We start from the raw sequence: 27,698 nt of genomic DNA, 5'->3' as shown, positions 1-27,698 counted from the left end.
TGTGGGCATGGAGCTCACAGTCTCACCTCCATTGGGCTACCGGATTTGGCAACCCCTAACACAACCTATGACAGATATGGTCCATTAAACAGATGTCGAAAGAGCTGATTATCAATGCAAACTTCTACTGTAATGACTGGATTTATCTTTTTAATGCTAGAGTACATATTTCACTTCCTTACTAACCAGCTGAGAAAATACTTAGCATCACACTATTTGTAGGTTATTTCAAATAAATCCAAGCTTTTGTGTTCAACTTCTCCTACTTGCTTAAAAGGCCAAGTAGTGGACATCCCATCCACTAATATTTGCATCAAAAGAGGTGGTGATAATGCCTCCTTCTCACCGAAAAAAAAAAAAAATCCCTTTGCCAAATGCTCACTTCATGAAAGCGCGGGGGGGAGAAGGTGTATGGGAATGTAGCGGAAGATTTGGCGAGGAGGTTGGTTAAATGTAAATACGGTCAAGTGACTTGCACCTGTCTGTAGAAAAAGCACATAATCACACTAATTGTTTTACTGACCTTGTGTGCTTGATGAGTAGGACCTCTGTGTTAGATAACATAGGCCTGTGAGAAACTCTGGAACACCTTATCATTATGTCTGAGATTCCTGCTTTGTTGTGAGAAAGAGCGAGGGGCTGCACCTGCCTGAAGCCTTGAAATCCAGGCGAGCTCAGCAGGCCCAGCAATCTACAAGGGCTGGATTGCTGCAGTGCCTGCGACCCCGCTTGCGTCACCTCTGCATGGGGGCTTAGGTGCGACTTCGGAGATCCCCCAGTGGAGAGGTAACTAAAATAAAACTTGCTCTTTGCAATGCATCCGTGGCCTCCGGCTCTTCTTGCGACGTGCCTGCGTATGTGTACGTAGCAGGGGAGGTGTTAAACGTGGCTCCTACGGCAGGAAGCCTGTGCCACCCAGCCCTCTTCACTTAAGCCTGCCGTTAGGTGCTGTACAACTAATTACTGGTAAAACTACAACTCCCCACGGAGCCACCCTCACCGCGGGGCGGCTGCCGACGCGCGTTTCCCTCACGCCGAGCCCACTAGCGGCGGACGCCGACTTCCGCCACGCCGCGGCCAAACCTCCTCTCCTCCCCTCCCCGGCCCTGGGGACTCCCCGCCCGGGCCTCCGCGAGTCGCTGCGGCGGTCCCACCCGGCTCCGCCCCGCGGTCCCGGCGCCCTATAAACCGTCTCCCGCCCGCGCCCTGGCCGATCCGTGCGGAGCGGAAGGGCGAGGGGAGGTCGCTGCCATGCTGCTGAACCCGGTGCTGGGGAAGCTGGTCAGCAAGCGGGTGGTGCTGGCCAGCGCCTCGCCGCGCCGGCAGGAGATCCTCACCAACGTGGTGAGTGCGGGCGGCCCGCTCCCCTGGCCCGGGCAGGACCCCCTTGCTCCACCGGGGCCGCGGCGGGGAGCGGCGTTTTGCGGGCAGCGGCCGTTTAACGGCTGCCCAACGGCCGCCTGGCGCTGGGCCTCTAGGGTTCGCCAGCTCCCGGGGGCTGGTGGCACAGGGCGGGCAGCAGCCCGAGCCGTGCGTCCTGCAGCAGCCGGTTTTATGATGTCTGGGGGCGGTGGCGGCGGCGCAGCCGCTGGGCTTCCCGGAGCCCGCCTGCCGGCCTGGGCAGCGGCGCGCAGAGCCGGGGCCTATCGGAGCTTCCACACTGCCAGGCCGGCCGGCTCTCTTCGCGGTTCTGCCCCCTGAGCTGCACGGCGGCTTATGTATGATTTATTTTTTAAATTTTTTTTTTTAATCCCCATTCTTGGTCGGGTTTTCTCTGTAAGCAAGTACCTCTGTGTCAGTTTTGTGTGTGATCAGATTAATACGAGAGAGCATTAAAGTATCCTGCTGACAAGGAGGTGGTATAATCAAATAAAAGACTTGCTCTGACTGAAAAATGCTGGTGTAATTACTTCTGGCATATAACAGGAAAGTTTGGAGGGTCTTACAATGCACTGAATTAAAAATGTACTTCAATTGCCTTTACTTTAGATACTTAATACCTAAAGTTCTGAAAATTTGGCTTGGGCTTCTGAAATGAGTGAAAACTTCATGGGATTAGTATTGTGAGTGGGGAAGAGCGAGCAGGGGAACGAGGTATCTGTAGCTTTCTGTAAAGCACTTGTGGAGCACAGAGGAAGCTGTAACCATTCATTCAGACCGTTTGGCTCCTTTGGAAGTATATGCCAACCTCACTGGGCAGGCTTCAGGAGGCTGCTGAATGGTGCTTGAATAATATAATGCATCTGATTTAGATTGTTTAATGTGTTTACTCTTCGTGGGAGAAGCCAAACTTAAATGGGAAAAAAGTCTGTTCTTTTCAAAATACAGAGATGTGGAGAACCACTGGAGTTCGAGCACGCGCTAATTTATTAGAAAAGTTATGTGCCTGCTGGGTGTAGTAAATTTATAGGTATAATTTGAAAGCAAGAAGTAGGATGAATAGGGTTTTTTTTGACAAAACCATACAGAAACTGGCTCTTCTGGTTTTCTGTTTGCCACATGTATAGCACATAAAGTGTGAGTGGTAAAGCTCCTGCAAGAATGTGCGCTACTGGGGCACAAGTAGTATATAAAAAAAGAAAGTAGTATAATAGTCTGCTTATAAAGTGCATAAGTTTTATACAGTTAGATTTATGTGGAATGGTGAGATTACTAATGTGATTAGTTTCTAATAAATAATAGCACATTAGTTTAAAAGTTCTTTCTGATTGAGTCTTTTCTGTTGGATTGGTTGCAAATTATGTGTATACACCAAGCACTGTAATAGAAGAGCTGTTTTTTCCCCTGTGTGTTTCTGGTAGAGAGTGTGTTAAAGTGGAAAGAGCAAAAATCAAATTTGTCACATGTTTAATATGTTTTGGAAGCAACCTTTAATAACAAGATTAGGTTGACTTTATTGTTTTCCTTTGTTACAGGGCCTGCGGTTTGAGGTAGTTCCGTCCTGGTTTAAGGAGACACTTGAAAAGTCATCATTTGCAGCTCCTTATGAGTATGCTATGGAAACAGCAAAACAGAAAGCTCTTGAAGTAGCAAACAGAATGCATGTAGTAAGTTACCAGCTATTTTGGCAATGAGATTTTTGTCTAAGTGATGTGTGCTACTGTGATTTAATTTGCATGTACTTCTTAGCTGATCTGAGTGCCTTTCCCCCCCTAAAGGGAAATAGAAGTTTTCTGTCATGTGTGAAAGATAGCTTCATGAAATTAACTTATTTAATCAAAAGAAGGTCTTGTGCCTGCAGTTTGGGCTTTCCACAAACAGAAATGGTCTGCTTCTCTTGTCAGCAGCGCACCTACTCTCGGTCAGGGTATACACTTGGTAGTTCCTTCCAATGGTCAGGTGTGTGGCTGGGTCTTATCCTGACATAGGATCATACCTGCTTATTCCAGGAATTTGTTGACTGTGGAGGCAGACCCTACGGAAAAACAAGGTGATGTGAATGTAGTGCATTGCTGTAGCTTTCATTGAACGAGATTTCATTGAACAAGACAATAGCTCAGAATTTATGAGTATAGAGGTGCTGGAGGAAAGCAGAAAAAGACAACACATTCTGTTCTAAAGCATTGTGGACAAAGAAACAGGCAACTGTGTTTTAAGAAGGGAGAATCTAATGCGATTTCAGGTTCTGTAGTCAAGGCATCCATTTTTGTATCCTAAATATTATCAAAACCAGTGGTCTGTCTTACACCATCAGTGGCATGTTTGACTTCTGCCCTTAGCTGTGTTCATTATGTTTGACCACATGTACCATAATAATTTCTTAATACTACAGCTCTGAAATAGAGGGGCATGTTTGTCGAACCTATACTGATGGCAGAAAAGGAATGTTGGACACTTTAAACCAACAATGTTGCCAGATGTCACCATTCTTCAAAGCAAACATTGCATGAACCCAATGTAAATCGTTATCCAGGCTTCAGTCAACTTCTTTTCAGAGAATCATGTGACATGAGGAGAGTGGATTTTAAACCCAGCCTCGCTAACTGACTTACATTGGGCTTTCGTTGCAAAACACCATAGCGGTGATAATGCAACTTCAGTGGATTTCAAAATGCTTCTTCATACAGGATTTTTTAATGATAGCTGTAATTAATTCTATTATTTAAAGCACATCAACAGCCTTTCTATAGAAGAATCACCTCCCTACAAGCATTTTAATATAATGATCATAGTTACAGACAGGTTTCCTGTCTTGCTGTGTTAATAACTATGTACCTCATAACATGCAAGTAAATCAAAACTCAGCTCTAAGGATTAGAGCTGAGAGATTACAGTTTAAAGCCAAGAAAAGACTGAGAAATCTTTATATACTCCTACCTTTCAGTTCCCAAAAAGGGACTATATGTGTTACGTTTTGAGAGAGATAAGTGAAGTATAGCTAAAGAAAAGTGTTGGGTTTGGGTTATTTTTTTCAGCAAAACTTGGCTTGGAAAAACGATCCTAGAGGGCTTCGACATTATACTGCCTGGCTTCCATACACAGAGCATTTCCTTTAAAAGAATTCTGTCTGCCACCTTGAAGATCAGGTTGACCTTTGAGAATGCAGTTAGTTCTGTACTGAATGCATTTGTTCATCAGTAACATACTCAGGCAAAATCATGACTTGAGAATGGTCTGCTCAAGCCTCCTGTTTTCCTCACTTTTATGGTGATATAAGTGATTACTATTCTGTAAACAGTGCAAAAGGAGAAATGGTGACTTGCTTTCAGATCAGTGTAGGGCCTTAGCTGTAAACCAGTAAACTAAACATTTGATTACCTTAAGTTTTAAAAGTTTTCATTCTTTCTGCCTCTTTTGAGAAACACCTTCTTTCTTTATGCCTTTGCAGAAACACCTGAGAACACCTGATGTTGTCATAGGAGCAGACACTATTGTGGTAAGAAGTCTTATGTTGTTTAGCATTGTTTTAAGTTATTACAAGTGTAGAAAATACTTGTATCTTTAGGTTTAAAGTTAGAGTTTGAAAACTGTCTTTGCTGATAAGTTATACCTGCAGTATGATGCATGTTTTGGATTTTGTGAGTGTGGGTTTTAAGGTTTTTTTTTCCCAACAAGGAAATTTTCTATCACTCAAGATACCAAAGCCTTGGTGCTGATTTTGCAGATAGACTAGTAGTGTGTAAGTATTGCTTTGGATCCTCTGGTATGTAATGGAAATTCTGGTTTTAGGCAACTGTTGACTATCAAGAAGTCCAGATCACATGAGCTGTTCAATGTTGCACCTTGTACTAGGCATCGCTTTATAGCTGTCACCTCCACAGAGACAGTGAACAGTTGAGGACAGAAGTTGAATTATCCTTTTGTTTGAGAGCTGCAGCCACTGGAGGGTAGCATGTTGGACTGGTGCTTGGCACTAAATTACTGGTTCTACCAAAGTATCTGTGCTTCTTGCTCTATTCAGTATACTGACTCCTGTCTGAAGCCCTGGCTGAAATCATGGTTTAAATGTCATTTCTGACTTCAGTTTCTGAAAAGAAAAAGCAGCTCCCTCTGTCTTTCTGTTTTAGACTGTGGATGAGCAGATCCTGGAGAAACCAGTTGATAAGCAAGATGCGTATAGGATGCTATCAAGGTCTGTAGTTTTAAGTAAAGTTCCAAATGTGTATATTAAGGTGTTTTAAAAAAGATCTGTACAGATTCCTTGATGTATATGAAGAATTCTGTGGACACAAATTTTTCAATCATTTTTAAATAGGGTAAGCCCATTCTGCCACTGAAAAAGTTAGACCTGCTTTTATGTTACCCACAGCTGCTTGCTCTTGCCCCTTCACCTTAGGAAGCTGATCAGTGACATAATGAACCATTTTGTTTTCACTTGGATTAATTTTCAGAGCCACTTACCATGAGACTGTATGTATGCTTCTGCTGGTACAGGAAGGGGAGATATGGGGAAGAATCGAGATGGGAAAGAGGACAGAACCATCATAGAAGTGGTTTGAGGCTTGACATTTAGTGGAAGGTTATCGCATGTACAATAAAGTACATGGTGGTATATATTCTGCAGTTTAATTGAGGAAGGAAAGTCTGCTTCCATCAGTGTTCTCCATGGATGGTGGGCTGGTGTTTTTTGAGGCTTCTGCTTTTTTCCTAAAGGATACTTTTTCCCTACAAGCTTAATGTTATCGTCCAGCACTCTATTTAAGACACACCAACTAAGTAACTTTCTGAAGGATGGTGTGATGAATCTACTAGCCATGCTTCTGTTTTATGGGGGGGAATACAGAAAAAGTGCCCCTACAAGTTTACATTCTAACTCAGGCATCTCCTAAAGAGAGAACACAAGTGACTTGGTAGTTTTTGCAGTTTTGCTCTGTAAGTCTGTTTTAGATTTATTTTTTTTTTCATTGATGACATTGATGGCTGAATTTTTGATCCTTTGTGGCTTTGTGGAATTTTACTAGTTTAAAAGTAGTAGTCTTCAAAAGAAAAAAAAAGAGCAGCATATGTTATTAATAGATTCGCAAAGGAGCCTGTCTGGCAAGAGATTTCTCACAACTATTTTTGCTTGAAATCATGCCAAGTTTGGTTTGTTCAAAAATTGTACTGTGTTTTGTGTTTGTGGTTTTTTTTAATTACAGAGCTTAGTCTGCTTCTGAGACATGCTAATTTGTTTGTTTGTTTGGGGGGTTTTGTGTGGTTTGTTTTGGTTTTGTTTAAAGTTCAGTAGGTCAGCCTCTTATTCATGGATGTGAAGTGCACTTAAAATTTAGTTTTCTATAACTCCTCTTAATTTTATTCTATATGAACAGGAAAAAATGCTGTCTATATATATTGGCATATATTCAAGGTGTCAGATTAAAATTTTCATTTACTGTTTCATAGAATCATAAAATCATTTCAGCTGGAAAAGACCCTCAGGATCATTGAGTCTAACTGTAACCTAACCTAATTGTAGCACTAAACCATGTCCCTAAGAACCTCGTCTAAAAGCCTTTTGAACACCTCCAGGGATGATGACTCCACCACTTCCCTGGGCAGCCTATTCCAATGCCTGACAACCTTTTCCGTGAAGATTTTTTCCTAATATCCAATCTAAACCTCCCCTGGCACAACTTGAGGCCATTTCTTCTTGTCCTATCACTTGCTATTTGGGAGAAGAGACCAACACCCTCCATGCTACAACCTCCTTTCAGGTAGTTGTCAACAGTGATAAGGTCTCCTCTCAGGCCCCTTTTCTCAAGGCGAAACAGTCCCAGTTCCCTCAGCTGCTCCTCATCAGACTTGTGCTCCAGACCCCTCACCAGCCTCATTGACCTCTTCTGCACTCTCTCAATGTCCTTCTTATGATGAGGGGTCCAAAACTGAACACAGTATGCAAGGTGTGGCTTATGTGGAATCTTGTGGGGGGCAGTAAGATCACATAAAATAATAGCCTAGCTAACCTCTAGGAGACTATTCCTCAATTAGTCTCTCCAAAGATAATATTGAAGTTCTCATGCTATATATTATACTTCCATTGCTTACATGCTAGATAAATAAAGCCCTCAAAATCAATCAGCCACATTGTGGCGCCCTGGAGCCACCACAAGAGGGAGCACATGGCTCTGAAGTAAGTGCATACAAGCTCTCTACACTCAGCTCATGTTACGCTGGCTTGCCATGGGGTCCCTGGGGGCCAGTCTGGATTAAATGACTACCTAAGCTCTGGTTGCCTCTCACTTGTTTAGTCTAAATTGCATCACCTAGCTATTCATTGCCAGCTTTCAGTGAAGGTGCCTGTAATGGTAGTGTTTGTGTTGATTAGCTTTTTCTGACATGCTTGAAATAGTCACTTCTCCTTATGTACAGTAAATAGACTGATCCCACAGACCGCTTTTCCAATTGTGGACAGCAGTACAAGTGAAAGATTTTGGATACTTGAAATGACTGAATCTTTTGATAATTTGTTTTGTTTTGCCAGTGTGTTTTCACCTATATTGAAATTAAAAAAAATATTTAGGATACGTATCAGAGCCATTAAGTGATGTATGAATGTAATTGTCTGTTTCTCAGGCTGCAGTAACATAATCATGTAGAACATTTTTGCACATGATAGAGTTCATAAAACTGTTGTGTAATGCACATTTTTTTCTCTGACAGGTTGAGTGGGAAGGAGCATAGCGTTTTCACAGGAGTGGCTATTATACATTGCAGCAGTAAAGGTACATGTGTCTTTTTTTTAAAGCTTTGTATTTTCGTTAAAAATTATTCTCATAAGGACTTGTACAAGTGAAGAAACAGGATGGAAAATTTTCATATACAGTCTGAATTGGCTTCTTACTCAAGATGAGAATTACCTTATCAATAAATAAATGAAAAACTCCTCACCAAAGGCAGCCTTCTTACTGTATTCAGTTTTTACACAGAAAGGAGGATGACAAAATGCAATAGACTTTTAGAAATACTGTCTCTGAAAGTTATGGGACTAATTAAAAGACCAGTGTAAATTGTGGGAATATTCCAAATGAAATTCAAGTGAGGCACTACAAACTGTGGGACTGAGCAGAATCTGATCCATATTCACTTTATTCGTCTGTTCTGTTTACACTAGCTGATGAATACAAGCGGTTGCTGTATCTGTAGTTACTTCATTTTTCAGTAAATAAGGAATGCTTTAGAGCTCATTTTTAGGGGATGAGTAAAGTAGTGGCTTAATGCCTCAGACTGTCAATGAACTGTAGGGAGCAATACATCAATATTCTTTATCAGATAATTTATATAGTAAGCCAGTGTTTTTTATGAGAACTATAACATTAATATAATTTGAGGAGTGTTTGGTTTGTGGGACTTCCTCTGATAACTATGCCAATATTCTTTTAGTGGAACTTTTGCAAGGATCATTTCTCTGAAATTTCACTTGACATAGTCTTTTTGTAGACAAATTATTCATAACTTTTAATCTTTACTGGAATGATTGCTCTTAGCTCTCATAACAGAACTGAAGTTAGTGATCCAGTACCCTTACTAATATGTTGTACAGTAGAAAGAGAGCTGCTGCAAAAGAAATAAAATATGTTATCAAGGGGTTCCTGTGAGCAATCCAGCAACAATAAAAATGCCTTTCATTGTTTAGGAAGACAGTAAAAGTGCACACAACTGCAGTACTGATGGTATGACAGCATGTCTCATTTTAAGCTTACAGATTTAAGTCACATCATATTTAGATGAATAAAAATACCACAAATCTGCATATTCCCCAGGTGATGCAATCAGTGGAAGAGTTTTCAAGAATACATCTTTACCTTTGGTTTATGATTACAATGCTGTTGTTAGCTATATGTCACAGATGGAATTTTCATCTTGAGCGGATTGGGCTTTTTTATGAATACTGGAAGATGTAGTAATCTGTCTTCTTGTGCAGCAACTTTTTTATTTCATCTGGGTCACTAATTTTTTTTTTCAACACTAACACCATTAGCATGTGGTTAGTATTCTTCCCTTAGTCTGTACTGTGGGTCTTTTGTACTCCTCCTTGAGAATTTCCACTGCTATCAGAAACAGCGTTAACAGGAGATGCTGACCTTGGTTTTTGTAGGAAAGAGTAGAGAGGACCAGTAGTCTGTAACATGCCCATACGTTTGTGCAGGGCTGTTTCCTTTTGAACACGTTTTGGAAAAGCTTTTGTCTGCAATGATACCAGATTCACAGTGCACCGTATGCACATGCTTTCTCTCAACCAATTCTAGATAAAGAAGTATGAAATGATCTTATTATTTCTTGAGAGATTATATGAAAATGACACCGGTGGTTACTGATGGGACTGCTAGATGCTTGAGTCTGCAGCACAGATGCAGCTGCACATTCACATTTGAGCATTTATGATAGCTGCATGTTTAGCTGTATTCTTTGATAACAGTCATAAAGTTAGAAGGGTGCTTGTAGCCATTGTACTCAGTGCTGGATGTGTGTGCTAGCAGTCCACAAATAGCTCTGCGTAAGCATCGTTAAAGAGTACATCCCATGCAGGGAGACCAACCTGTTAGCCCCAAGACAGGACTGCAGAGGTTGAAAATGCAAGTTTTTGGTTTTATGGGGAAGCTATGAGTCCACTGTCCCTTGAAATAAAACTGAGATGTTTTGCTCTCTAAACTACAATTTCTGTTTCTATAAGACCTCTTCCTTTCTGCAGATAACCAGCTAGAGACAGAAGTCACTAACTTCTATGAAGAGACTAAAGTAAAATTTTCTGACCTGTCTGAGGAGCTTTTATGGGAGTACATTCATAGCGGGGAGCCAATGTAAGTAAGACTCTGAAGTTACCACACAGTACTTGAGAATAGGCTTTACAGTACATTATTAGACACCAGCATAAAACATTTTGTCCTGTGTTACCAGAAATTTTGCTGTGTATATATGAGAAATGATAGTATGGGTGATGCAAAGTGGGTGTTCTCTTCTCCTTGTCTAGAGTTATCATTGCTTCAGGGAAAGTGAGCTACATTTTAGTAACCTAACAAATCTGAAAAGTAAAGACTGTTGAAATAGTCTGGATTAGAGCAAGCATTTATGCAGTATATAATTACCTCTCTGTTAACAGAGGCATTCAAGGAGCTTGGATACCTGAGGCAATAAATAGTTTTCATTATAAAACAGGTGAATAGAGTGAGTATTGGTAAGCAGGGTATTGGAGAACTTCGCTGAAAGAAACTAGAACTTGGTTTATTTAGTTTATCAAAATCACACTGCTCTGATACAAGAAATGCCAACTTAATTTTCTCTTATTCTTCTCTTAGTCAGTTTATACATGTTCTTATACAGTAATTGTCTCTCAGCTTATGCGTTTCCTCTACCTTTGTGATATACTAGTTACTTATTGACAACATTGATTCCACAGAAGAAATAGGATGAGAAGAGTGCCTGCCTACTCCTAAGATGAATTTGACTAGATTGTTGTTTTTTGGGGGTTTTTTTGTTAGTTTTTGTTGTGGGTGTTTTGTTTTGTTTTTTTAAAAAAAGTACTTAGTTGGAGACAAGAAGGGAATGTTTGTGACTTTACAGAACTACTTGCCTTTCCTTTGTGTTAGCTGAAGCTTAGTGAAGGCAAATCAGGCCGTAGTTAGGACTATGGACTGCATATCTGGTGATCTGAGGCTCTGTGACTTCAATTCTGACTGTGTAAGAATATCAGTTGTGATGTTTTTTACACTCATTTGTGCTATAAAACAATATAGTGGTGTTTTACTGGAGAAAGTGGAACCAGTGTAGACTTCGGATTTATTTAAGTGCTTATGTGTAAATGAGGCATGCTTTCTCAACATGTAAGGCTCTCTGTTTATTAAAGAAACTGAAGCTAAATTGGGTTATATAGAGAAGAATCGTCTGGCAAGAATACAATTTGTAACAGAAATTCTTATTTAGGTTTTATGGAAGGAGATCTTTAGTATGCAGCTGATCAGAAAGTTGCAGGCTGAAGGAGGAATGGCCATGGGCTTTTAGGAAGAATTTCAGGTTGAAAAATTTTTTTGAATACTTTTTTTTTTTTCTTTTCCTCTGGAAGAAAATACGCTTTAGCAGTGCTGTGCTGCAGCAAGGTGACTCATAAGCAGCACTGGGTAATTCTGTTTATTCTACTAAACAGGGTGTGTGACAGCAAGGGTTTTTCAGGGTCCAAAGGTTCAGAGGATATATTTCATTACTCTCTGGAGCAGAAGCCAAGCATTCTTAACTCATGTAATCAAGAGGATAGGAAGCATTTGGTCTGGCCTTGCAAAAAAATGGGACACTAAATATAGTGTCCTATACATTTTGAAAAACTGTAAGAAGTATCTCATGGGGTTTTTTTGTTTGGTCATTTTTTTCTGTCCCCTTCTCCATGGCCACCCATAGTGGTTACACAGTTATGTGCATACAGGTTTTTCTAAACACTGTTGCAGTTCAAGCGACCATTGGTTTATTTTTTAATAGCAAATTAATTTTGTGAAATCATACAAGACTTAATGATCAGATGAAAAATTAAAAGAAAATTGACTTGTGCTGTTGAGGATTAGATTGAGTTCTCTTTTCAGCAAGGACAAAATTGGCATATGATATTTTAGAAGTCAGTTACTGGTGACACAGGGACTAATTCTGAAAATATGTAGCTGAGTATGAATAAAGGAGGAGAGAGAAGCACTATCTCAAGGTAGACTGTGATGAGCCTATAAAAACCCTCAAAAATTCTGGCTTCAGAAAAATGGCCCTTTTCTTCCTGTTTTATTCCTGTTCCACTTTCCAACCAATTATTTTTCTGCCTGCTGGCAGGATTTCTTTCTTCTTTTCTGGATCTCTGTAGAAAGAGGACTGGATCATAGTAATCCAAACTGGTTTGGGTTTATGTAATGAGTAGACCGAGTTTCTGCTCACCTCTTTGACCCAGCTTTTTGTTTTGTAATCTTTGTGTTGTGAACAACTTCCTCTGTCTCTGCTCACAACTTCCAATCTGAAGGTCCTGTGTGTTTTTTGGTAGCTTTGCTCTGAATGATGGCAATGAAGCCAAAGGACCCTACTGCACTCTGGGAAAGAGGTGATTACAGAGACTGGAGCTCTACAGTTTTAGACTTGGCTATGAAGTAATAAAATGCAGAATGTAAATGTCTAATTTTCTTCCCTTGTATGATTTCTCTTAAGAGTTATTTCCTTCAAAGCTATAGCAAATGTATAATATCTCAAGTGCAGTCTCACAGCGCAAATTAGCTTGTGGATAGCTTGAGGTTATCGGCCCTTAGAGCGTAAGAGCAAAAATCTTCCAGGTGCAGAATTACTGAAGTAACGGAAGCTGTGACGTTCTTATGCTAAAATGAACTTTGAATCTTGTTTTTTAATCTATCATGTTGTTACAGTTGACTCCTCTGTATGAAAGAGTTGTTCTACATTCACCAGAACTTACTATCAAATATTTTTTTCTTGTACCTACTACTTCTGCTCTTTTTGCAAGTTCTTTTGCAAATGGAAATGCATCTCTCACTGGGCATCTAGCTGTTGCTTCACCCAAGAGATAGGAGGCCACATTCTGCTTCTCCTGACCTCTGGCATTCCAGTAGTTTTTGTCTCTGCCCTACAAAACCATTAATTTCATATTTAAAGGAAGTAAAGGTGGGAATTGTCTAATTTGTAGATATGTAAAGATAACTAAGCTTGGTATCTAGTCAACTAACAGTTGATAGAGATGCAAGAAATGAGTTTACAGCTTCTAATATATTTTGAATGCTTGCTTCAGTAATGATGAATTTTGTCAGTGATGTACCTATATCTTTCTGACTATTAGTGAAGCCCAGTCAGTAGCTCAGATGGCCTCTGTCTAATGTGGCTGAAATTTGTCTGTATTTCTACTTATGTGACTATGGGCCAAGACGCGCGTGACTGCCATACCTGTGTTCTTGCCTTAAGAAACCCACCTAAAACCCAACCAAGCATCTCCTTTCATCTGTAGGAGCAGTGATTTCTTTCTTTGATTATTGGCTCTATGTTGGACAATTCAGATACTGTATACACAGATATACTCTTTTGGGGCATGACGGAAGTTAAAGTTCTCTAGCTAATAAAGGAAATGCAATTTAATGTTGCATTTTCAAGAGTTACCTCTATTTTACCTCTTTCTTAATGTTGTTCCCCCATTGTATTGCATGTGGGTTTGATGTGTTTAAAAAAAAAAAGTGGATGTTGTAGAGATTCCTGCTGTATTGTGTGTGGGTTTGTTGTTCGTTTGTTGTGGGTTTTGGTGTTGTTTGGTTTTGGTGTTGTTTTTAAATCAGTGGATGTTGCACACATTCCTACTGAAATTATGTATCCCCCACAACAGTCAGTTACTGAAAAACGTTTTGGTTGCAGCAGTGGTCTTACTGTTTGTCAGAAGGTCTTTCAGTTCTATTTTTTATTATAATGCAACTTAACTGAAGTTGTGCATAGTGTTATAAATGAAGCCTTAAAGTTAGTGCCGTGCTAATAAAAGTACCCAGTTACAAAAGCCAGTCAGATTAGCCAGAGCTGGTTATGAAAATGTGTAAATACTGATACATTCTGGGTTTTAGCATGGAAAACACTTGTTGAAAAATCAGTGGAACTGTTACTAACTACATAGCCTCATGTTTTTGGACTAGAAGCTATAGCTGTAATAGAGAATCCTACTCAGGATCCAATTCCAGAATATAAAGTTCTAAAGTTCTGTATAAAAATGGAGCGGCAAGTTGTTTCAGTGTCCTTCCTGGCAGTATGATAACAGTACTTTTGATGGTCACAATGTGTTTTGCCTCCCTGTCAGCATATACCAGAATGACTTCATCTTACTGGACTGCTACTTTATTTAAAAATTAAGACTTTTTAGTCATTAGAATATTCCTAATTTAGGTGGTGTAAGTCTTAAGTATGTTATAAAAGAAGGAATAATTTAAACAATTACAACGCTACACAGTGGTGCTTAAAATGCAAGATTAAAGGAAAAGCCCCATTCCCCGATCAATAGCAACTGACAAATCCCATTTGCCAGGATACTGATTCCTCTGTTTTTCTTAGGAGGCTATTGGAAAGGGAATCCAAAAATAAGTTCTAGAAATGTAAAGAGCTGGTTCTGCTCAAATCTAAGATAAAAATCTACAGTCTTCTTTGTGTAGTAACCTTCTTTCACAAGTATAATAGTTAGTGTAATTCCATACTATCTGAAGTTAATACATCTGAGACTGAGTGACCTTTGGTGTCAAAGCTTGCTGACTTAGGCTTTCAGATTCTGGTGTTACCAGATAGTAAGCATACTTCTAACTGCTTTGTTCCTTAAATATGAAAGTAAAACTGATGGTTCCAATGCAGCTTATCTGCCTGTATGTATTTCCATTCCACACACTGGAATTTGCATAATTACACCTAAAGACAAATCAGATTTCCAAGGTTACTTTCTGTGAAAATACATTCCTGTGCCAAATGACTAGTATTACCCTGACTATATCTCAGAGGGTTACAGAAGAATTTGATAGAGTTGAATGGGATAGTAGTGGATTTGGTATTTTAATAAGTCACTCCTCCCCAAGGTAGTCCTCTTCCTTATCCTCATTTTAGATATTCCTGTGACTGGCATCCACAAGATGCATACTCCAATCCTTTGGGTTCTAAGATGTCCTGTTCATTTTGAGCTCCTTTTGTGTCTTCCTGAAGGCCCTTCAGCTTCTTGTGGGGTAGAGCTAGGGTCAGTATGCAGCTGGGTGACCCCGTGGCAATGTTGGTCTCAGTGATGTTTGCTGTTACCTTTCTGGCAGCCAGGACTTGGAGAATGCTGGGTAACTTATGGCAACACAATCTGACTGCAGTCAGCTGATGTACTGCTGCCTTATGTGACTGTGGCACTCGGATTGTCTGAAGCATAGGGTACTTGCCCTTGGTAGCAATAATGATCTTGTATTTATCTTGTGATTTATAAGTTAAGTGTTGAGCTTAACTAGTAGATGTAATCTACCTCTAACTTGAGTACACTAGTCTTTATTCCATACTCTGCAGTACTGGTGTATTTTTATATATATATGTATTTATACCTTTACTCTTAGCCTTAATTAGAAATATGTTGGTTTTGCTTTCTCTCTCCCAGGGACAAGGCTGGTGGATATGGAATCCAGGCACTCGGTGGAATGTTAGTCGAGTATGTCCATGGAGACTTCTTGAATGTGGTGGGATTTCCTCTGAATCACTTCTGCAAAAAGCTGGCAGAATTGTACTATCCGCCCCCTAAACATAATATACAACATAAAAAGTATGACTCTATCCCTTCTGTGGACACTTTTGAGAACCTAAGTGATGGAGAAAGTGAATCTTCAAATTTCACAGAGCATAAAGCTGCTAGTAAGTTGGACAACAGTGGGATGTGTTCCTCAGGAGCTATTTACAATTACGAAAACAGTTCTAGTGTCAGAACTGGTTTTATGGTACCTTTGGAAAATCAGAATGGAGTGTCGGAAAGTGCAGCAAAACTTCCATCTAAAATTCTAGAGCTGATGGATGGTTTTAGAGCTTCAAAGGTAAGGGAAGAAATAAAACTACTTATGGCGTTGCTCTCTGTGTGATTGTTTCATTGGACTTCAATATATAGCAGGTAATGTGAAATACTTGAGATGGGCTAAGAATGTATTAGCAATTAGTGTAAAAAGACCACTGAAGATAGCTGAAACTTCTGGGGCAGCGCAAACACTGCTTTTTTTGGTATTTGGTTTTATCTGTTCTATGACATTTCAGTTACCCCTTCGAGGGGAAAAAAAAAAGTCTCTTGAGTGGGGAAAAAAGTAAGTACAAAAAAGTTCTGAAGACATGATTGACCTCAGGTATGAACTGTGTAATTGTGCTTCCAGGGTGTCTGGAAAGAGTACACTCTTGCCTCCCATATATGCCTTTTGTCATCTAATTAAATGCAGTTTATGCAAGATTATGATGTATCTTTCATTAGCTACATCAGTGATTCTGGCGTAATTGGGAGGCTTTGGAATAACAGCATAACTTCAGAAGTAGAACACTTAACTCTGCAAGTTAAGTGGAATATTGTAGGGAAACTTCAAAATGTTTTTAAGAAATTTCTCACTAATATTTTGTTGTTTTGGTTTTTTTTTCCCAAACACAAGAGCACGATCAAGCAGGAAGTTACCTTTATATACTCTCTAAAGAAAGCATTTAATATGGTTAGCTTATCTGACTTAAAACTGCGACAAGAATTGTATCTATTTTATTTCCCTTCCAACTTCTAATGCTTAGCGTTAGAATTCTGTGGAAGATCTTATTTTTTTTTATTCCCTATTAAGGAGATTATTTTTATACCCTGTTTTGTGTTCCAGGTGTGTTTAGCTGGTAATTTCCATGCAGTAGCTGATGGAGGTGCACACATAACAGCTTACAAACAGAAGGTCATGTGCTCTGTGTAGCAGCCAAGTGTGATGAGAAATGAGTAGCTGGACATTTTAACTTCTGCCAAATTTGCAAGACAGTGAATGGTTTTGCTGAAATAGCAGGAAGTTATACTCTAATCTGAAGGAAAAACATGGTTGGGTCACTGTAGATCTGTGGGTGTGCTGCTTGCAGGCATGCAAAACTGTACTGAGAGGTTTGGAATAAAGCAGCCTTGAGACTGCTGTGTTTGTGAACTTGCTTGTGTACTCACAGGGAGTGAGTTTTGATGTACTTGAATGAGTGAGATGATGCTTCACATTTCTTCAGTTTAAGTAGAAAAGATGCAGAATCCTCAGCATTTTGTTGCATGTTATGTACACTGTTTACAGTGATGTGATGCCAAATTGGGGTTTGTGTAGTGAAATACAGTGGAGGCTGTAAATAGAAGCAGAAGCTTTCCTTTCCCACTATTCCAATGTAGAGTCATAGTATGGATTATAATAAATCCCAGCTGTATGTCCTTATCAGAATAACAGAGGAAACTGTGAAAAAAGGATGAAGATGAAAATATACATAGACACGCAGTAGCAGACCTTCCCCAAAGTTAATCTTTTTGTCCATTTGATTTTTATTAAACAGAATGTCAATCCACTAGTTTTTCCTTGACTGCCTTGGATTTTTAGAATAGAATAGACTTTCAGTTGGAAGGGAACATGCAGTGATCATCTAGTCCAACTGCCTGAGTTGCTTGCAGTTGCAAAGAAATGGAACCTGTGTTGCTGTGTGTGCTTCTACTCTTGTGCTCTACGTAAGTTCCTTGGGTTTAGGTGTTTTAACTGTTTCACAATACTGAAACAGCAGAATTGCAAATTAATTTCCAATGGAAAGGTATATATCATCACATATCTTTGACTTTCCTCTCTGATTTGATTGTCTCACCTCAACAAGTTCAGTTAAGTTTTTTCAGCTTATTCAACTGCATTGCCCATGGGCTTTTCTTCACCGTCAGGCACTAGTTGATCTCTCTCCCTCATTCCACATGTACATGTCCTGTTAAGGTGTACATGTAGCACAGTTGTGCTCTGAAGTTTTATTCTTTTTTTTTTTTTTCCTTTTATTAAACAGACCAATATAGCAACTGAAGTTGTTGTACTGCATTAGTGGAGTTTCCCAGTTCCTCACTTTCTGGATTTATCAAATTTCATTTGATCTTTTGGCATTGGTTCAGATGCTTAAGAATGTTTGACCTTATGGAACAAGCTTATAGATCAGGATATTCTAAATATCTGAATAAAGAGATGGTCTTAATACAAAAGCTGTAGGCTGCATTTGAGATTATTTTGAGTTCGCTTCTCTCCCAAACACCTCTGTTCAAAATTCCGTTACTTGGCTAAGATAATGAAACCCTCTGAGAAAGAAGGAAATGTATCATAGCAATTGATAGGAGTTTTGTTAAATTGTGTTGCATTTCTTAAAGAACAGCACTTGTGTAGAATAATTCTAGGCAAAAGGTATAGATCTTTCGTTTCTTGATTTCAGTCTTTTAAACACAGCATGCTAACCATTTTTTCTTACATTTAGGTGCTGTTTGTAGCCTGTAAGCTGAAGATATTTGATCATCTGAAAGATAAAGGTCCACTGAAGGCTGTGGATATTGCAAATGAGATTGGAACCTCTGTGTGTGGAACAGAAAGACTCCTTGACGCATGTGCTGCCCTTGGGTTATTGGAGAAAACATCACAAGGTGACTAATTTCTCCTCCCACCCAACTGTATATAGTACTGAAAGACATGCAGGACTGGAAGAGATGCTTTGAAGGTCACAAGGTCTGACTTGATATTGTGGGTAACTTGGATTTGGAGGAAAGGGAAATGGATTGTCACTTTTTTGCTTTCAGTATTAGTAGCTAGAATTATTTAATTTGGGGGAAGGCTTCATCTAATGAACACGTTCAGGTCTCCTTTGAAGAATCCTTAGGTTGCTTTTGCTCTCTGGACATAATACTGACCAAGTGTATTAGAAAAAGCTATGTGGACAGTCCCAGGTAGCAGCGTAATAGCTCCATTGTGTCATCTGCACTGGGGTCACAACAACCCCAGGCAGCTCTACAGGCTCAGGCAAGAGTGGCTGGAAAGCTGCCTGGCAGAAAAGGACCTGGGGGTGTTGATTGACAGCTGGCTGAATATGAGCCGTCAGTGTGCCCAGGTGGCCAAGAAGGCCAACAACATCCTGGCTTGTATGAGAAATAGTGTGGCCAGCAGGACCAGGGCAGTGATCATCCCTCTGTACTCAGCACTGGTGAGGCTGCAACTCGAATCCTGTGTTCAGTTTTGGGCCCCTAACTACAAGACAGACATTGAGGTGCTGGAAAGAGTGCAGAAAAAGTGTCCAACTATATCCTGTGGCATCTAAATTATTTTTACAAATGAAGTACCTGCTCCTTTAAGAATGAGCAGACCTTTAGAATTATTTCATATAAATCTTTGCACAGAAAAATGTGATCCTAAGATCAGGACTTGCTAGCACTTCAACAGCTACACAGGAAAACATGCTTTCAGATCTTAAATGACAGTTGTAAAATACTGAAACAAAGCTGGTTACAATTGTTTTCTTCCCATAAGGTTACGGTAATACAGATTCAGTGAATACATACCTGACCTCAGATGGTGAATACTCACTTCATGGCTACATTATCCACTCTAATGACCACATTTGGCCTCTCTTTACAAACTTGGAGTCTGCTGTCAAAGAAGGCAGCAGGCAGAACCATCAGGCCTTTGGAAGGAAAGCAGAGGATTTATTTAAGGTAAACTCTTTTGTTAGTATCAAAACTCACTGTGAGGAGTTCAGAACTGATCTAGGGTCAAATAGAGACTGAGCTGTCTGAGAAAGTGGGTCAGTTTAAAAAACTGTAGAAACAAAATGCAAATTGCTAGTCTCAGATTTCTGTTCCCTTCAACTTTAGGTTGTAAAGTGCTGGAGCAATCACAAAATATACTGGGAAATTCAAGTGCTAATGAAAATTCTCTGGCTGAAGTGTTGTCCATCCAGCTAACACACTCTCAGAACAACCGCTGGGCCTGTTTAATTTACATTTATGTGGCCTTTTTATAACACAAGGTAGTACTTTATCACACATGCACTCCTTCCATATTGGATGCCGATCACTTGTTGCTGATATGCATCCAGTTCAGTCTGTGCTGACTGTGTAATCAAAGCTGTTTTCAAAGTTGCTTTGTGTTGATGCAGTGGAGAAGGGATCCAGTCTCTTTTAATGAAGGCTTGTAGTTTTGTACGTGCTTCAAGCTGGTAAATATTGATGATGATTGGTTTATATCTCTGTAGCACTCCTTTTCTAATCCTGGCCCAGGTGGATGTGTTCAGAATGGAGAATCACTTGGGGTTATAATTAGCCTAATGTATCAGTTATCCACCTGATGGAACAGGTTGAGGGGCATAAATATTTGTGCCTGTTTAAGGAGAGGGCTAGTAGAATGAGCAGGAGAATATGTCAGGACTCCATCTCTAATGGCAGTGCTGGCTTAAAGTGTACAGACTACATCCTGAGGTTCTTAATTTGTGCTTCTAGATGCTGATGAAGCCTATCTCCTAAAGGAGATGTCTGCATCTCTGATATACAGTTGATGGAAGGAAATAAGGGGTTTTGGAGACTTAAGAAGGTCCTGTTAGGCTAATGTTAGTGCCTAGATTACTGGTGGACAGAACCTTCTTTAGAAGTCCTTCAAAGGCTGTGTTAAAGGAAGTTTAGATACTTTGCTTTATAGGATAGCTGCTGCAGTGGATGCTTAAATTTATGTGCAAATTAAGTGTTTTAACAGAGGTGAACTGGATCTTGTCCTTTGTTAAACATCTGGATTAGCAACCTGAGTTTGCTTGGGTGGTGCTTGTGGCAGGAGTCGCTACCAGTTCAGGCCTGTGCTCCATACATGTACAGCATAGTATGTCCAAGCAGAATATATGGTCTGGCTGTGGCGCTATGCATACCACAGCCTGGAGATACTTTCACTTAGTGGTAGCTGTAAAGCCAGACATAACTGATAAAATCCGTATGAAAGTGAGACATAAAGGGATTCATGCTTATGTATCATTTTAAAGGTAAAGGCATTAAGTTCTGGTATTGAATGCTTGCTTCTCATCTAATAAAAAAACCCAGTAGGACCTTTAATGTTTCTAGTTTGTGTTATGGTCCAATCATCTAGTTATTTTCCCATCACGGGAGAATAAACGTCAGAATTAAATGAAAGCAGTTTGTGAGTAGATCAAGAAGAAGAAGGAACACTTTAGGAGACTGAAAGAAAAAAAAAAAACAACTCATTCTGTCTTTTCAAACAGCATAAAGTCTGGAGACATCTTGCTGTGGAGCAAATGTGTTAGTAAATCTGTATCAAAGGCACAATATTTCTTTAAAAAGCACTTTTCAGATTACCTCTTCTCCCTGTTATGCTGCCCTAGCTTCAGTGGGCAGAAGTGTTGCATTTAACAGCCCTTGGGACATCACCAAGACCCGGTTCAAACCAGCTAAGTGTATGTCCTTTGAGATACAGTGCAAAAGATGTCTATGTGATGAAAATTTTGGAGAGGATGCAAAATCTGCTTATCACTACAGTGAAACAGCAAAGGACTTTGAGCAATTAGTCAAAGGCACTTTTAACTGATCTTTTAAATTTAGAACTCTAATCTTAACGGTGTGCACCTACTGCCTTGGTTGTACATAGTTTTAGTTAAGTAATGAAAATAGTTTTCAGTTAATGTGCTTTTTTTCCCCCCTTGTTAGGACTATTATCACAGCCAGGACGTGAAGCAAGGTTTTATGGCTGCCATGCACAGCATTGCCCACCTGACAGCAAGAGAAGTGGCTACAGCATTTGATCTTTCGCAGTTTAAATCCGCTTGTGATTTAGGAGGTATTGACTGTAATTGAACTTGTATACAAATTAAAGGGAAAAGCTTGATTTCAGTTCCATATTTTATTACTTAAAACATACTTTTTTTTTTACTAGAACTGAGTAATATTATCTACTGTTACTTTTATGGTATTGTAATGTCAGAATAAGAGGGCTGAGGGCAGTTAACTGAAAGCAGATTTACTTAGATGGTATTTGAGTAGTTTGAAATAAGCGAATGTTTGTTGCTTTCAGCTCCATTTTCAACTGTGCTGTTGCTATCCTTTGGTATGTCCAAGATTTTCAAAAGTAATGAAGGACTGATTTCTGAACCCTTCTGTTTTGGGGTGTCAAACTTAAAACACTGCACTGCTAGAACAAAGTTTTGATTCTTTTAGAATTGGTTTGTTTTGTGTGTTGTTTTAATAATTAATATCTAAGATGACCACTAGAATGTCAAACCAATTATACACCTGCAGAATTCTTCTTGTTAGTGTCCTTTTTCACCCTGTGCTTGGAGTTGTGCAGGGGGAGTGTTATTACATATGGAAAGATCCACTGAAGGAAGAACACTTTATTTAGTGTCTGAGGAGCTTGACAGCATATCAGAGGAATTAACACAATACCAGTGTGACCTTTGCCACTTGTGCAGAGACTCCAAGACTTTACCATCCCTGTCCTTCACCGTGCCGGACAGTATTTGTCAAACTTCAGATATCAGTGCTTTGTAAATGGTAAATAGTTCTAGTGCTGCTCTTCATCCGCTCTTTCATTAATGTTTTTCTACCCCGCCAAAAAACCCCTGAGGTACTGGTATCAAAGGTCATATTAGCAATTCTATGACAGTGAGGAGTCATGTCTGCATTCCCCAAGCTCTAATGCACTGCTCTGTCCACCAGAAAGTGCTATTGTTAACGTTAATTGTGGAGCTGACTTTCTGTCTCTAATTCTGATTTGGTGTCTCTCTTTTCATGTTATATACAGCCTCATCTTTAAAAATGTCTGCAAATGCTAGGAGAAAAGACTTGATTTGACTTTTTTTAAACTTTCAACAGGTTGCACTGGAGCTCTGGCTCATGAATTAGTACAAATATACCCAAATCTCAAGGTCACAGTGTTTGATCTTCCAGAAGTCATTGCAAACATCTCTTACTTTCAGCCTTCAGGACAATGCACAGCTCCAGTGACATTTGTATCAGGTAAACATAACACATGAATTTTTGCCTTCTGTTATTTTGGAGCACAGAACAGGCTCTTGTGCTGCAGAAAATAGTGTGCCATGCTGCTCCAACCCCAAACATGTCCTTAGTACCAGGCAGTGTAGGCTCATCCATGCTAAATGGGGACATAGTATTTTTCAAGCCTGTGGGGAGAAAAAGAAACTGGCTATGGTTGGAAAATGTGGATGCATGAGTTAGTCATTTCTGGGTACCACTGGGAGTAGAGGCTGCATGTCCCCTCAGGCTTTTTTAGGCAAAATCAACATGGTAGCTACAAAGGACTTTCTCTCCTTCCTTGCTTTAGGCTTTCTCTCTACTTTGTGTTACAGAATTCTCACCTGTGATCTGCTCTTCTCTTTAACTACCCTTTCTTTATCTGCAAATCAGTGCATCCTATGCCTGTTGATTCTTGTTTCTTTCTTTATCTCTGCTGAAGCTCTTAGTTCCTCTGCAATGTATTCATTTCATTTTGTAGGAAAGTACTGTGTGGTTTCTGTAGGATTGTATTAACTCTGCTTTTGAACAGGTGACTTCTTCAAGGATAATCTTCCAGAAGCAGATCTTTACATCCTTTCACGTGTTCTTCATGACTGGTCTGATGAAAAGATACATGTGCTGTTAAGCAAGATATCAGCTGTTTGCAAACCAGGTAAGTTTTTTTTCATCTTGTGGGCTTTAAGGTACATGTTAATGCATAAACATAATGAGCAATCATAAGTTCATAAAAACAAACAAAACAAAAAAACACCCCAACCAAACAAAACCACACACACACACAAACAAAACAAAACAAAAAAACAAACAAACAAAAAACCCACAACAAAAAAACCCCACATATTTTTCTCTCCAGTCACAGTAGCTTTTGAATGTCTATGCTTGCATTATGGTAATACCTACTAAGAAAAAAGGAAACAAAGCTGCTAATAAAACTATATAAAACAAGCTCTTACTATAGCTGCAGACTTTACATACAGTTATGTTATCTTTCCTATCTGTGCCATGCCCAGTCTTTCTTACTAAGCCTTGTCTCATTAAATAACTGCATATGTGCTTATTTCCATATATACAAGTAGTCAAATTAAAGTTCCTTTAAGTTAATCAAGAAGCAGCAGTTTATTTTGCTATTGTTTTTCTATCTCAGTAGTGTCCAGAATATGGTAAACTGGAGTTCAGGACTACTTTATGCACAGATTTTGTGAGATATAGGTTGCCTCTTCTGCTTTCTCCTACATTTGAATTATAGAATCATAGAATCTCTCAAGTTGAAAGAGGCCCATGTCACTGGTCACCAGAGAGAGGAGACCAGTGCCTCCCACTCTGGTGACCCCCTCAAGGAAGGTGTAGATGGTGATGAGGTCACCCCTCAGCCTTCTCCAGGCTAAACAAACCAAGTGATTGCAGCTGCTCCTCGTAAGTCTTGCCCTAGAGACCTTTCATCTTCTTGGTTGCCCTCCTCTTGACACACTGTAATAATTTGATGTCTTCCTTGTGTCAAGGAACCCAAAACTGCACACAGTGCTCCAGATGGGGCTGTGTCAGTGCAAAGTAGGGTGGGACAGTTGCCTCCCTCAACCAGGTAGGAATGCTGTGCTTGATGTGCCCCAGGACATGGCTGGCCCTTTTGGCTGCCAGGGCATGCTGCTGACTCATATTTGGACAGTACTAAAGATCAAAGGAGCAGACTAAAAGCAGAAAAGCCTGACTGCTAAGATCAATTGTTTTCTTAATCCAACAGGATTAACTGTAGTTATGAAGTTGGGTTTTTTTTTTTCATAGGAGACCATTCAAAATTAGACCTAGGCCATAAAGCATCATCCTGTTTATAAATTATGAAAGAAAACTGTGGGTTATAGCAGATGCTTATAGGAGTTGCTTGGTTCAAACTGAAAGAAGACTGAGGTTAAGAGCATAGTGAGGAAGTGATCTGAACTTACTGAAGTGCTCTCAACTCCCCCTTCTTTCTAACAATTAGTAGTTGCTTTCAGGAAGAGATTACTGAAAGTAAAGTTCTGTTGCTGATTTCCACTGGAGTCTGTTAAAACATTAGTCTGGGGGACCTCTATAACTGAATAAAACATTAGAAACTTGAACCTAGAAATACTTTACTGAACCACTTTTGGTTGTTTTGGAAATGCAGGAAGTGCCTTGCTAGTGGCAGAAATTGTGCTTGATGAACAGAAGACACACCCTCCTAGAGCTGTGCTACAGTCTCTCAGTATGACTGAAGGCAAGCAGAGAAGTGGCTCAGAATATAAGCAGCTACTGGAGAAATATGGATTCACAAATGTAGAAATTAAGATCACAGGAAACTTATTAGATGCTCTTCTGTGCTTCAAGAAGAATCTGTCATCGTAGTGTGTCCAGAACCAAACTGGGATGCTGAATTTTTACAACACTTGTGCAATTTACTTGTGATCAACCAGCACATATTGTCACTTTAGGATCATTTTGACCTTTTATCAGAAGGCCTTGAATAATAGTTGGATTGCAGCTTCAGCAGGAGTGAGTTCTATGCATTTAAAAAGTGGGGCAGGCTGAAACTCCTATGTATTAAATACCTTCATGTCCAGTTATTTTGGCTAGTTTACAGACTGTATTAAGCTCAGACTTGACAGAGCTGTATAGCATGGCAGGTTAAAACTACAGGCTTCTATGAGCCATATTAATACCTTTGTTTTCTTGAACTTTAAAGAGAATTCTCCCTCTGCAGTATATTCAGTGGTTACTGCTCATTTTTACCAAAAATGAAAAAAAAAAAAAGTACCATCTCTCTGAATTTGAGGATGCTAGCCCTCTTTTTCATGTTTTTATGGGGCTTTAATGAAAAACATCTCAAGGATATTCTTTTTTAAGTACATTTTTCACAGGCAAAAGTGAAAATAGGACAAACCTCGAACATCTTCCTACAGCAGCTATAATGTCACAGAGAAACTTCAGCAGCGTCTGCCTTCCAGCCACAGTATGTTCCCACACAGGCTGCAGTTGAGAGCTGTTCCTATCAGTTTCAGGTTTTTCTGAATATGGTTAAATGGCCATATATGCTTTCTGTCATACATGTGTGTATGTGTATATACATATATATACACTGTATCCTGTATCTTCAAGTAATTTGTCACTGATGTCACCTTTCCTAATGTTTATTTTTTCCTGATACTTCATTGATATTTATTTTTTCCTGATACTTCATTGATATTTATTTTTTTTCTCTTTAAAGTGTACTTTATAGTGCAAGCCTTCCTGGAGATTAAATTTGCATTTTCAAACTCACTTTCTTCTCTATCAGTTGTGAGTTTCTTGCCTGTCACGCTTCTACAGCAATAATCCCAATAAAACAGTGTAAAAGAAGCCATGCCTATGCTGAATCACCCACCTCAGGAAATTAAAGGGAGTTGATGAGCAAGGTCAAGAGTTGCGTTGCATCTGCCTGGTAGACTGTGTCTTATTTTACTTAATCAGAAGTTACTTTGCTCTTTGAGCAGGGAGTAATGCAGAAGTGCCACAGTGATACAATCCATCATGAGAAACATGCTTACTATGCAGCATTGCAGCTGCACAAAATCAGGGAAATGTCAGACTTTTACCACATTGGGGACTTTAATTCTTAGCAGAAGGTTTTTATGAATGGAAATTTGATTGATCTCATTTGTATAGACATTTAGGGAGACGACAGGTGGCATACCTGTAACTGTCACAGACTTTGTGCCTCTAAATACCATGTATCTGTAAAATTCGAATAGAATGTGCTTGGCTACCACGCAACCTCAGCGTACTTTTTGATTAAAGCACAACACTGTATACACACTAAGCATTAGTCCCGTGGGCATGGTGTCTGTGGTAATGCACTGCAGCTTTGCACTCACAGTATAATTAAACATTGGAGCAGGTTGCCCAGAGAGGTTGTGGAATCTCTGTCCTTGGAGGCTGGTGGCCTCCTACCCACCCTGTGCCAAGAGAAACCACCACGTAAGATGCAAGGCCAAAAGACAATGAGTAAAACAGTGCTCATTTTGTCAGTAGCCCTCTCTTGGCTTCCTGTTCCCTCATGGGTCTGACGATGAAGGAAGAGGCTGTGTGTAAACAGGATCATTTAAGTTCTGCTTGCATCCCTAGGTCAGTCCCACTACAAAGACCTCAGTTCCTACAGAAATAATGTACAACGTTGACTTCTGCACTCTTTCTGTAATGCTCACTATCCACTGTTTTGTCCGCTTGGCTGTGAAGCACCAGTGTATTCCAAAGAGATGCAACTTTTATTGCTGTCTTAACTGTTTTCCCTAACCCTCAAGCCAATTCTACCGAAGTCATCCCTTCTTCCCCTAAACACAGAGACGTGACTTGACTTGTTTGATCCCTCTCTAGTGTGGAAGGGAATTTCCTGGGTTTGTGAGAGGAGGGGGTTATACATTTTATAGTGGGTTAGTCATTTAATAGCAGAGCAAATCCATACATGATAAATGAAATCACCTATGTCTTTTACTTTGCACATTTATATATGGTAGCAGAAATTCTCTTGCCCTGATAATAGGTTAGTGTTGTTGCATGTGTTTGTTTTTAAATTAGGCTGTGGGATTTTGCTGGCTGAAATGGTATTGGATGATGAGAAGAAGAACAGGAGCACAGCTCTGCTGCAGTCTTTGAACATGCTTGTGCAGACAGAGGGGAAGTAGAGAAGTGGCTCTGAATATCGAGGCTTACTGGAACAACATGGATTCACAAATGTCAAAATCAGATTGACAGGAAATTTGTTAGATGTCATTCTCTGCAT

At 39.8% G+C, this 27,698-nt stretch overlaps 1 protein-coding gene across 1 annotated transcript; it reads left to right on the top strand.

The window, feature by feature from the left end:
* The first annotated feature begins 1,106 nt into the window (after positions 1-1,106).
* On the top strand, positions 1,107-26,910 carry ASMTL (acetylserotonin O-methyltransferase like). The gene is made up of 13 exons (XM_065656650.1): positions 1,107-1,344; positions 2,916-3,047; positions 4,829-4,876; positions 5,508-5,572; positions 8,080-8,141; positions 10,109-10,217; positions 15,527-15,953; positions 18,391-18,553; positions 19,431-19,615; positions 21,605-21,734; positions 22,769-22,912; positions 23,460-23,582; positions 25,071-26,910. The coding sequence occupies exons 1-13, from the start codon at positions 1,252-1,254 to the stop codon at positions 25,286-25,288; spliced, it is 1,899 nt and encodes a 632-aa protein (XP_065512722.1). The 5' UTR covers positions 1,107-1,251; the 3' UTR covers positions 25,289-26,910.
* The last annotated feature ends 788 nt before the right edge of the window (positions 26,911-27,698 follow it).

Source organism: Caloenas nicobarica, chromosome 1 (assembly GCF_036013445.1).
Source record: "Caloenas nicobarica isolate bCalNic1 chromosome 1, bCalNic1.hap1, whole genome shotgun sequence".
In the NCBI taxonomy this organism is placed as follows: Eukaryota; Metazoa; Chordata; class Aves; order Columbiformes; family Columbidae; genus Caloenas; species Caloenas nicobarica.
Note: the sequence above shows the minus strand (reverse complement) of the source record. Positions and strands in the feature narration are given on the sequence as shown.